This window comes from Stegodyphus dumicola, chromosome 3, assembly GCF_044657685.1.
Source record: "Stegodyphus dumicola isolate Sdum_Otavi_A_Nest chromosome 3, ASM4465768v1".
Taxonomy (NCBI): domain Eukaryota; kingdom Metazoa; phylum Arthropoda; class Arachnida; order Araneae; family Eresidae; genus Stegodyphus; species Stegodyphus dumicola.
This window is the reverse complement of record NC_140770.1, coordinates 278,603,742-278,616,998: the sequence shown is the minus strand read 5'-3', so window position 1 is coordinate 278,616,998 and position 13,257 is coordinate 278,603,742. Positions and strand designations below refer to the sequence as shown.

At 35.3% G+C, this 13,257-nt stretch overlaps 1 protein-coding gene across 1 annotated transcript in view; it reads right to left on the bottom strand.

Moving 5' to 3' along the window:
* Positions 1-11,606, bottom strand: part of LOC118191566 (C-1-tetrahydrofolate synthase, cytoplasmic-like) — a 54,739-nt gene extending 43,133 nt beyond the window's left edge. Inside the window, exons 1-2 of the mRNA XM_035362365.2 lie at positions 11,446-11,606; positions 4,356-4,440 (exon numbers count right to left, since the gene is read on the bottom strand). Coding sequence (XP_035218256.1) covers positions 4,356-4,440; positions 11,446-11,489 — 129 coding nt within the window. The 5' untranslated portion in view covers positions 11,490-11,606. The remainder of the gene's footprint in view (positions 1-4,355; positions 4,441-11,445) is intronic.
* Between the last annotated feature and the right edge of the window lie 1,651 nt (positions 11,607-13,257).

Below are 13,257 nucleotides of genomic sequence, written 5' to 3'. Positions count from 1 at the left end.
CCCTAGGGCAGGTACAAATCCATCACGCTGCCCTTGTATCAAATTGCACAATCGAAATATTAAGATAGTCTAAACTCTTAAACATCTAGGCCTTCTCTGGGATCAAGGACTCACGTGGCTCCCGCACATTCAAGACATCAGAAAGAAGACTATCACCATTGCAAGGAAGGTACGCACCTTTCAAGGGCGAAATTGGGGGGCAGAACCATCATATACAGAAGATCCTATATCACACTGTGGCAGAGAAGATCGCCACGTACGCTGCCGCTGCTTAGGCCCACCCAATGGGCGCTTGTAAAATCAAATTACTGACTACCGTCCAACGCCCTTTCGCCCTCAACCTCACAAAAGCCTTTCGCACAACTGCAACAAGTGCGGTGACTGTCCTTGCGGGGTTGCTGCCTCTCCACATCAAAGTAGAAATGGAAGCGGCATATACAACTCTAGTATACTTAAGAAAAGAAGTCATATTCTACAATAGCACCTACAGCCCAATCCAGTTTGAAACACCTGGACACCCTTTCCACACACACCCGGCAATTAAAGGCAAAGGAATTTCTGTCATCATCCCACGCACCCCTACCAACACTGGAATGTAAGTACCTTCACAAGGCACCCACATCTTTACAGATGGTTCTAAACAGGAGGATGGTGTAGGCAGTGCCTACATCCACTACCAGGATGGCCTGATAGAACAAGAATGGAAAGGTTGTTTGCAAAATCACAACAGCATCTTCCAAGCGGAGGTCCTGGCCATCACAGCAGCAATGCAGTACATTGTCCATAATGATCTAACTCATACCACACTTCATACAGACAGCTACTCAACACTTCAAGCCCTCCAGAACCATTAGCACAGATCCCCACTAGTCATCGCCCTTCAGCACCTCTTGCAGCAAAATTCACATATGCACACGACGCTGATGTGGATAAAATGTGGCAACTTGGTTCCTTCCTTCCCAGTTGCTCTTTGAATGGAAGGAAGTTTCTTCTCCCATTTAACTTAAACTGCACGCCTTCGTGCTGCAACTGAATAGCACTTCCGGCTACCAATCGCAAAATCCTGAGTTTGAATCCTGGCAAGGGCATCGTTGACTTTGACTGTTCCCTGCTCCAAAATAAATGTAATGATTCCACAAGTGGCTCCCGAACTAAATTTTAGTAGACTATAATTCTTCACCACATGGATTTAGCGAATGGATCTTTTTTTGCCCGGTCACCTTTTAAATGCGAGAAAACTTAAGAAATTTTAGCCACTCTTATTGCATACTGATGTGGATAAAAGCACTTATTGCCAACAACGAAGGCAATGAGTCAGCAGACCGTTTAGCCAATCAGGCAGTAACCGACTCAAATGCACAGCAGATCCACCTTCAAGCCCCACCTTCCTACCTAAAGGGACAGCTCCAGAGTAAAGGGCTCCAACAATGGCAGGAGGAATGGAACCATGGCACAACTGGCCGCCGCACCTACGATTTCTTCCCAAAAGTCAGCACGAATCGACACATTGCAATCACTCCGTTGACACGATATACCACGGGACACGGCCCATTCCCCAGCTACTTCCAAAGGCACAACATCTCATCAACAGATATATGCGTCTGTGGAGCCCCAGGCAACCCAGACCACTATCTTTTCACCTGCCAGCTGACAAAAGACAATCACCTCCCATGTCCAACCATGAACAGAGATGCACACCACCGCTTTATCATCACTCACAAGCCAGCCATAACCAAAATCTGCAAAGCTATCACTCAGATCGGGGCAATGGGCCAAGATATCTGCTCACCGCAATAGACCAAGACCCATCCAGCAACTCTTTAAACACGATCATCTTTTCGTCCCCCCTACCAACTATCCAACCTTTTTAAAAGCTTTTCACTCAGGGGCCACCCCCACAAGTTTTTAAACAAAAGCTCCTCACCACCAAGCCTTCAACTTTATGTGCACATGTCAATCTTCTTTAGAACTTACCTTACCGGTGTGCTAGCAGAGTACCAACTGTGTCAACTCAAAGTGCCTTCGAATGCCTACAGAACCTTCCAACCTATTGCAATGCATGATACACCGCACGTATACATCATGCACCTACTCCGACTATGCCTAAGCACTACATAAGTGCACACATCAGTGAACATCAGTACCTACACCGTGACTTAGATAATTCTCTTAAAGTTGTTTACAGTCATAGTAACTGTGCAACCATTGTGATTGTGTACTGAAATTACTGTGCCTAACATAGTGTCTGCGCTGTAGCGACTGTACCAACCTATAGCAATTGCATTAAAACTTAGTGACTGTGCCAAACTCCAAATTTAGTGCTATTAGTACCACAGTGTACACTAAACTTTAGTGTAGTCTGAACTCTTGCAAATTTGAACAATAGTGCAGACTGTACTTTCAGCGAACTCTAACACTAACTCCTAGCACCATAACTCTACATCCGGTACTAATTGCTTCATGTCTGTGTTTAAGTGCTCACAGCACATTTACAACCACAAGGATACCAGCAATACACATATGACTCCCTTTAAACCACTATTTTTTTTAAAGTATTTATTACTCTTGTATTTTACATATGCGTCTCTTTTCATATTTATCTTAATATCAATGCATCCTTATGTTCGTATCTGTTAGTATTTGTTTGTTTTTGTCTGTATATGTATCTATTCTTGTATATTTTTATGTATCTGTGTTATTCCAACAGCCATGCACACCCACAAAGTTATTGTCACGCAACCATTGTCAAACAATAATCCTCAGCCCCTGTTTGGCCATGTATTGATCTTTAGATCTGTATTATAAACTCCCGAGGCAGCCTCACGGGGCCCCAGGAAGTTGTTATTCCTAGATAGGGGAGAGCGTGGGACACATGCCTGTTTACCTATGTTAAACACCAGGCGTCCCCGTCCTCTGTCACCTGCCTTATAATATGGTGGGGTTTGGGAAAGAATAGTTCATTGTATCAAGAAACTTCTTCAAAAGTGTTTGGAAAAGTCCTGTGTCACATGTGAAGAAATGTTGACTTACTCACTGATTGCGAGGCCACTATAAACGAATGACCATTGACAAATTTGTCAGACAACCTTAATAAATTAAGACCTCTTATGTCTGCACACTTTATTCAAGATTCAGGAATAGAACAAACCATTAGTTTGGATTTAATCGTCACTTACTGAAATGTGTGCGTTACCTTCATATCTTACGGCTAAATCTATGAAAACATTTCTATAAATAATATTTGAAGAATTGGTAAGATGCTCCAAGTCATCTTCATGAAGAAAGATGATTTCTCCAAGAGAAATTATCCTAGTTGAATCAAAGAATCCAAACAGGATAAATTGGCCTTTAGCACAAATAACTGAATTGTTTCCTGGAAAGATAATATTGAATATGTCACAAAACAACTAGGCAACAGTGAAATCATACAACCCCTTCAGTGCATTTATTCTTTGAAGCTTACTTCTGCAACAAATTAACTGAAGTTCCTCAGAAAATTGAGGCTACCTCAGAAACAGAACCTAGTGATAAAAAGGTTCTGGAAGATGTAAAGGTGGTCGCCAAGTAGTGCCTGTGAAACACTGTAAGATGTAAAGGTGGTTGCTGAGCAATAGCTGCGAAGCACATGGACTTGTGAACTGTTATTTACTTTTCTCTCTACTGTTTCATAATTGTAATGTCATTTTATGTGTTTATTACTTTTTCAATGTTATATTCACACATTTATAGTTCTCAGTTCAATTTCATTCCATGTCTTACAAATTTATGTCTATTATATATATATATGTATATTTCACTTTCTTTTATTTTGTATTGCTTTACGGCAAATTTGACCAGCAATATGAAAGGTGGCAGGATGTTGCCATCCTGTTAAGCATAGCATTTCCTGTTTGATATTATTTGTTTTGCAATTATGTTTGATCTATAAATCTGCAGCACATCTATATATATATTTTTTTAACGTTGTGATCAGGAAAATTTATTACCATTCTAACTTTGCAGCATTTAATTTATGCTACAGAAAATACTGAATGTTGTTCATCATCAAGATGTATGGATCATTTGATTATATTAAACCCTACACGTAAACAGTCTCATTTATCTCTGTGTGTTTGTGAAGTGAAAATAAATCAGATATATAAGTTGGAATTTCGAGTCAAAACAGTGATAGTGGTCATAACATTTCAGCTGTATGAGCTGCCTAATGTATTTTGGACAAGTGATTACTGATGTGAATGTAATTCAGAAAACATTCAGTGCCTATTAGAAAATTAACTAAAACAGTTAAGCTGATAAAAGCATTTGAAATGTTATTTTACAATTCTTGAACATGTCCTTATTGTTAATATACATACCTGTACAATGGCCAACATAGGTTCAAAACCTGGATGCTTTTCTTTCAGAGTTATTACTTCTTCTTGCAACTCATTCTGGATAGCTCTATGTAATATAATGAAAATTCAATTATTAGAGCATAAAAGGTAAAAGAACTAGTCTAAATTAACATTTTATCAGTCAGTCATTTTCCACTGAGAAAAATAATTGCTTAGAATCCAAAAGTTCTGTTTGCAGAAATTACCTTATGCCTTAGTTCAGTTAATAAGACTACAGTGTTAAGTAAATGTTTCCATACAGCAAATATTAGCACCTAATTGCCTACAATAAAGATAACCTATTCATTCTTGAACTAAAAAAGATAGAACTGGAATATAACTATTTTAGAACCAAATTATGACCATAAAATCAGAATTTTAACTTTTTCATGTGGATTCAAAAAACAGCTGTTCCTTAACTGGGGACTATTTGTGCAGCATTTAAAGAAAGGGAAAAGAAATGATAGTATCAAGTCTTAAATACAAGGTGATTAGTGCCTTTTTGCTAGTGGAAAGAGAAACTGTCAATTCTGCCTTTAAATGCAATCTCTTTCAACTAGCAGATTGATTAATGCAGTTTTCTCACAAAAAATTAATTATCATTTCATCTTTAAATGAAATGAACACTACTACTAGAGAATTTTGCTGAAAATTTTATTTTGTTTCAGGATTAAAAAAAGTGTCTAATTTATTTCCATCTAAATCAAGTACTGAAAATAAATATACTCACATATGACAATACAGAAAATTGCAACTATAGTGATGCATAATATTTAAACCTTCCCTTCCTTTAAGTAGTAGTATAATTACAGTAATAATAAAAGATCATTCAGTACAGATAATTCAGATCTTTTGATTACAGTAGTAATCAAATCATTCTTTTTTTCAGCATACCAATAAAAAGCATATAATGGTTTTAAAGCATCAACTTTAAAATGAGAATGGAGAGGATGCTATATCTCCAGGATGGAAACTCTTTTATACTGTTAAAGGAAATTTTAATCAAATGCATAGGTTTGAAAACAGAGTCCAACACTTTCTGATCATGATCCTCAATCTCTAAACACTAATAAAACTATCAAACAGAATGTGACACGGTGAAATATTTCTCCTGAATCCTGATCTCTAAGCTCAGAAGGTTTGTTCCCATTTGCCCATTTTCATTTCCCATTTTGTTTATATCATTTCAAAATGTCTACACGGTTAGAGTATATTTAAGGTTGCATCTTGGATTATCACCAAGTTGTTGTTTCATTTATGGTAACCTGAATAGTTGAATGTTAGGAAAACCCTATTATGACGTAATTGGTTGTGTGATTTGAATGATGGGAAAAGATTTGTAAGTGTGTTTGTGAGTCGGATGATGGTTAGGAAGTATGTTAGTTATTTTGTGGTTTACATGGTAAAATGGCTGATTGTGGTAAGATTAATTTGAATTTCTATACAATTTGGAATGAAAAAAGCATTAATTGACTGGCGTACAAATGAAGGTTTACTTAGTAGCCATTTTAAGTGTCCCGTTTGTATGAAGGAAATGCGTCTGGTCGGAGAATACCGGCACTATGGAGGATATCTTTTCCTCTTGTTTTTGAGAATTTATGTGGCGATGCCAGTATACAGTTCTAGTTTAGATAATTTTAAACTCAGTGGCGTAACAGTCCTAGTAAGCCAAAGCCAGTAGTGCCCCGAAATCTGCTTTCTTGACCGTGCACCCCGGGGTGCGTAAGCATATGCCCTAAACAAGTGGTCAGCTTGGGGGTCACAAGACCCCCAGTGTTTAGTCCCCAAACAAACTTGGTACTCATTTTATCAACCCAAGGGATGGAAATCAAGGAATGAAAGGCTGAGTCGACCTTGTCCAGCCCGGGGATGGAACCCCAGACCTGTGGTGGTGCTGCATGATGCACTAATGACTGTGCCACCCAGCCTTTCAGATAATTTTAGGAAGTTTTTTAATGCTGTTATTGAAGTTTATTTAACTGAAGACACAGAAATTTCTAAATAAGGTAAGTGGATATTTCCTTTGTGTAGTGCTAAGATGAATTCCATTTTTATGTTATTTCATTGTTTGATTTAAAATGTGATTTATTGAAATTATATATTTTTTTGTTTGGCTCTCGTGTACAATTGGCTGCTCCTTTGACTTTTTAAGTGAAAATAGATCAATGTGTACATGGATACTGAGTTTGTGCAATTCTTTGACTTATTATTTTGGCTTTGTGTAGCGGTGATTTTTGACACAAAGACAAATAACAAGTTGTCCCGCTACACAAAGACAAAATGACAAGTCAAAGAATTGCGCAAACTCAGTGTCCGTGTACTGTGAAAAATTGCCAATTTTCGCCAAGGGGCACCCATAAATATACTTTTACTATCAACAAATGCTCTTTTCCATCAGAAGTCGCTAATGTTCTTATCTTTACACAGTTTATCTTAGTATTTCACTTTATTAAGCCTGCTATATCTTTGAGCCAATTTAGAAACACAAACAGCAAGTTCCTTCTCTCGTTCTTGCAGAAAACGGAAGCAGTCTGCATTGAATCAGCAGATACAAGATGACCAGCGCAATCGCATAACCTGTTCTCAAACAAGCTCCTGTATATTCAGTGCATTTCCTGGTCGACATGGGAATGGGACTTTTCAGTCTCAACCCTCTCCAAGGATTTGTTTCTCAGGAAAAGGCTGGCATGCATTCAGAAGTCAGAATTGACTTTTCAGGCTTGCGTATTACCAAAATAAAATTTCACAAAATTAACAACTAAACAAGCGCACGGCCATATGATATGGAAGTCATTTTCTCCAAACTCTTCAACAGAATTGCGAAATTTTCAGCGATTCATCCCAGAAAGGGGATTGTCATTAGTGATAAGTCGGTACTACCGAACCGGATATTTTGTAACGGGTACTTAGTTGTAATGGGTACTGAAAATCGGTACATCCAAGTACCCATTACTTCTGTACCGAAATGGGTACTTTTCGGTATTCGTTACTTCTGTACAGAAACGGGCACTTTTCGGTATTCGTTACTTCTGTACCGAAAGGGGTACTTTTCGGTATTCGTTACTTCTGTACCGAAAGGGGTACTTTTCGGTATTCGTTACTTCTGTACCGAAACGGGTACTTTTCGGTATTCGTTACTTCTGTACCGAAACGGGTGCTTTTCGCTATTCGCTACTTTGTAACGAAAATATGCGTCTCTTCTCGGTATTTCAGTATTCATTACTGGAGGATCCATGAGGGTTCAGCTCACTACGGTTTTGGTACGAGGACAGTAGTATCTGGTTGTATTTGCGAAATGGTGATATGCGCTTCTTGCGTCCATGAATGGCCTGCTCCTCAGACACTTCCGTAGTTGACATGTTTTCTGATATTCAAAATCTTACTCCGTACAGATAAAATCAAACACGTGGTGGAGTTCCTTCAGTGCGCAAAATCGTTAGCTGCGTATTTCGGTACTCCAAATCGTTACTAGGGCACTTCGGTACTCCAAATCATTACTAGGGTACTTTGGTACTCCAAATCGTTGCTAGGGTACTCCGGTATTTCGTTACTTCGGTACTCCAAATCGTTACTTGGGTACTCGGTACTTGAAATCGGTTTTCGGTACTTTTCAAAGTAACGGTTACTTGAGTAATGGGTATTTTGTACGGGGTACTTGTCTGTACCCGTTACTCTCGTACCGGGCACAAGAAAGTACCGAAGTTGCCCATCACTAATTGTCATTATTTGCTCTCAAATTTTGTCCACTTCAAATGTCTTCTCTGGAAATTTAAAGTTTTCATAATATTTGTTTATTTTGCATAACTTAAATCATTTAGTGGTTAGTTCAATGTATTAGAACTAAGACACAATAACACGCCGAATAAATACTAATTCAGAAGTCAAACAACAAAAATCAGCGTTATATTTATAAAATTTTCACAGGACATTTTTGAAAATTTTACAGGACATTGAAAATTTTGTAAATATAACGCTGATTTTTGTTGTTTGACTTCTGAATTAATATTAGAACTATTTGAAAGAAATGCCATTTGAAAATTAAATATTAAATTTTCAGAGCATTTGAACTGCTAAGTGTAACCTAAGAAAATTTCTTGCAGGTACTAACATTTTGAATTCAGACAGAAAACAAACATCTATGTTTCAATAAATATGTGTAAGGGATTGGGCACCCAAAGAAAATAGAATTTAACTGAATCGAAGAACTCTTAATTTTAGCCAGGGAGAGAAGGAGAAATTATAAGTTTGAGAATAATAAATAAATGTAGAGAAAAACATTGTAAAAAATACAACCGAATATTGTTGAAATAAATTTTCAAATAAGCCATGTTCAAGGAAAATTTAATTTTCAAAAATGTCATAAACTTGCACATTACAAGTAACATTGTGTGTAAAATAAAGAGATATCTATACATTAGGGACATACATATACACACTCATATGTATATATAAATTCATTCTCATTTCTTTAAAAAAATTCAGCTCATCAGCTGCTTTCAGAATGTGCATGACCTGTATGCAATTTGAATTGGAGACCACTGACGTAAGCTATAAACTAAAACTACACAAATAATTTCTTAAGTTAGCCAATGCAGCAGTTTTCATCTACAATGAGCCTCTAATGAAGATTTGGTGCTGATCCTGCTAAGGAATAAAGTTTCAAGGATTTAATTACACTGACGGCCTTTTATTTAAGTTTTGGCATTTGTTAATTTATAAAACACACTAAAATATAATCTAAATAAATGTATATGTATTTTTCAAGTTTTAAAAATGAGAGGAGAGGGGCAAACGATCATCTCGCAATGGTGAAAGTAATGCATGGTGGAAAAATGGTTAAAAACCACTGCACTATTTCAAAGATAATTTAATTTTGGTACTCTTCTGTTACTGGGAACGGATTCAAAAAATGTATGGATGGATGTGCCCATATATGCATGTATACATACATACATTTATATGTGTGCATACACACATACACACGTGTACAGGTACATATATTTCTTAATCCAGTCACGATAACATAAGAGTACCTTAATTTCTTTAAAGAAATAATTGCACATTTCTTTGCAATAATTTGATTTATTTGCTAAATCAAGTATGTAGATATGAAATAAAAGATGAAAGGGCTAATTTTTGGAATATGGTAACAGGTAGTTTGGCGACATTTTGGCAATAATCTGAGAAGTACACAGTTCGAATCACAGATTATTTTGTCTCGGAGAAATGAGAGGTCATGAGACATGTAATGCGACATTTTCCGGAAAATTCCATTTGTGATTTTAGCTAATAAGCACTCGGAAACAATTTCGCTGCTAAAGTGCAGAATAGCCCATTTATTTGTTTCTGCTTTTTACAAGAGTAAGAAGAATTGGATTTTTGTCAATTTACTTTGACTTTTTAAGTGAAAATAGGTCGATGTGTACATGGATAAAGTCAAGAGTGGGAGCAATGCCATTTTTGTGTAATTCTGGAATTTTTTTTTAAGTGAAAATAGGTCGACGTGTACATGGATACCGTGTATGTGCAGTTCTTAAAAACGCGGCAAGCAGTGGGCGATTCTGCACTTTCTCCCAATTTCACACCTAATCTTCGTCATGATAAAACACTTTTGTTCCATAAAAGTTCTAGCATAAGCGTAATTCGGCTAGCAGATTGTTGTAAAAAATGTTGAGTTAAAAAAAAAAAAAAAAAAAAAACCATGCCTTTACTTCGTGAAAACAAAATGGCGTCAAAAAAAAAACTAGCAAGTTGCTGTAGCAGGGTTGGTCGCCAAATTTTTGCCAAAAAATCGACAAGTTACCATAATCCGAAGATTCTCCTATGAAAGATTTTTATTACTAATGTATATTTTAGCTTTTTCAAAATTTCCACTAACAGACAAATTATGGTAATCTCGTAGGAGATTCCACACCCTTGGCAACACACTGGGAAAGTGCAGAATCATCCACTGCTTTGCATGTTTCTCAAAATCGCCAACTTGAAAATAACATGTAAAAAAATTGCACAAACTCAGTATCCATGTACACATCAACCTATTTTCACTTAGAAAAAAATTCCAGAATTGCACAAATTTGGCATTGCACACTCCCTTGACTTTGTCCATGTAGACACTGATACGTGCCATATAAGTGGGCGTGTCAAGGGTGAGGGCTCTGCTAGGAATCAACCCAAATTATATTTACTTCTGTTGTACATGTTGTATTTGAAATTTGTAGTTTCCGAGTATCAATCACACTAAACAAGATTTTTCTGTAGGATAGTGAAATATTTAATGTAAAGGAATTTTAACCATAGAGTGTAAAAAAAAAAATTTAAGCTATTTATATTATTCTGAATATTATTCAAGAATAGTTATAGTATCTCTATTTCTCCTGCTGTGCATTTCCAGTGTTTATTATGTCGCATATAAATTGTACTTGTGCATATTTCTATCCCTTTTATTACAAAAATAAAAAATTTCTAATAAGAACATGATTTATATTGTCAGGGCTAAGAATAAAATAAACAGCTTAAGACTACAAAGTACTAAAAACCAGCTCAAGTTTTATACTTTACAAAGCAGTAATCTTTAAAAATTATTCAAGTTAACTGAAAGTATTTGACATTCTAGTAAATTGAAATACATACAAAATGAGAAAATTTTATGCCAGAAAAAAATCGCATAATTTGATTCCTTGGATATCGACATTAATTTGTTGCTTTTATGCCTGAAGAAAATTAAATACTGATAGCAGATTATACAGCACATTTAATTGACGAAACTAACATAAAATGTAAAATGCTCGTTCTTATTTAATAATGTATAAAAAATAAAAAAGTCAAATTCTGCCTCTTATATTAAATAAAAAATTAAGATACTGGTACTTTCCGTGAATATGTTTAGCAAAGAATTAAAAACCATCATAAAAGTTTGAATGAAATGTGTTACATTCTACCGGAATATAGCAAGATGCACGGCCATGAATTGCAGTTTCCTCGCAAATCTACACTGATTTTTACTCCCTTAGAACAAAATTTCGTACATTTTCAGATAATTGAAAAAAATCGAAATTAAATAAAAAATGCATACTTGGAAATCTCCCTTCCAGACAAAATATTTCCAACTGCAGGCATTGTGAATAATGAATGCGGACAGTATTGTAGAGTTGAACCAGCGACCACTTGCAAGAATTCTAACTTTACAAAAGGCCTTATCAAGCCCTTGACCACATCTTGTAATGCAGTTCTTATCATTATGTTGATAAGCATCTTTCAAAACTTCAAGTCCAAAGTATTTAGCTGATAATGACAAAAGTCGAGTTGAATAATTTAAATGCACTCACACAAATCATTTTAATAATTAAAAAGTGTTAACTAAATAGCCTTAATTATGATATTATGAATAGTTAAATTGTGTAACATAAAATTTTATCGTATGGATTTTGATATTAAATGCAATTATATTATTCTGACCTATATTCTCCTTTTGCAAATATAATTTACGAAAATATCATAATTTTCATCTCCTTTCAAATTTCGTGCATTAATAAAAACCAAACTATCTTAACAGAATTTCGCGCCAAATTTCGCAGACGATACCTTGTTAACGTTGTAATTCAAAACCGAAGATAACGCCCTCAAGCGGACGAGAATGGGAATGTAATTTTCTGCCCGTTATTTTTTTTTTTTATTTAATAATCTATTTGGGAGGATAATTCTATATCTGCCGTTGTACTGGGCCGATTGACGAAATTCAAGTTGCGTTTGTCATGTCTCGAAGGCGTGACTTAGGATATCTATTAGATTTATATATAGCATTGTTCTAATATAGGTATTTTTACGCAAAATCGGACTTTTTCTGAAATTGCATGCCAATTGTTTTCCATATTTCGAGTCAACGACGCGAATTTTGTCTAAATAATAAATTTTGTAACATTTGGTGAGAAATTTACGGAGAATTTCAAAACGCGCCAATATATAAATTCACGTATATTTTTGGAAATTGTGAATAAAAAATACTCGTATTTTTTGCAGATATGCTTAGAAATACATCTACATGATTATAGTAAACATTTATATAGATTATAGTAAGCATTTATATAGATTATAATTCATAATGCTTTTCGAAAAATTTACAAAAATTATTTTAAAATATAAATTAAAAAAATAAATCATAAAAAAATGGGCAAATTTTATTTGAAATGAGCTTAAATTTCGAAATGTGAAAGGAAGAATCAATAAAGTTTAATAAAAAAAAGAGAGAATAAGTATACACCAAATTCAATTAACATTGAGGAGCTAAAATTTTGAGAGCTAATTTTTATGAAAGCTACTGCGATTTTTACAAAACTTAACAGTTTGGTTATTTTGAGTCGTAGAATCGAAATATGAAAAACAATTGGCATGTGTCAAAATACTTATATTAGAACAATGCTATATTTAAATCTCATATATATCCTAAGTTGCGCTTACGAGACATGAAAAACGCAAGTTGAATTTCGTCAATCGGTCCAATAGAAAAAAAGATGTAGAACTGTCCCTTTTTTTTTTTTTTTTTTTTTTGGAACTACTCTGATATGCGCCCTCAAGTCGCCAAACATTTCTGGCGAGAAACTTCATGCTGCTATATTACTATCTAAATTTTTTGTCTATATTTCAAACTTTAAGCCTAAAATGTCCCAAAGGCGCAGTTTTCGCACATGCAAAAACTATGCTTTGAACACACGATTTAAGCTAAAAATCTGAAACAAAAACAAAAAATTAGATAGCAAAAACGTAAAGTTTCTAACCAAAAATATTTGACAAGAATCCATGTACACAGCATCCTGTTTAAACTTAAAAAAACATCTACGAATTGCACTATTTAGGCAAGGAACGAATCTACGAACTACACACACCTCGC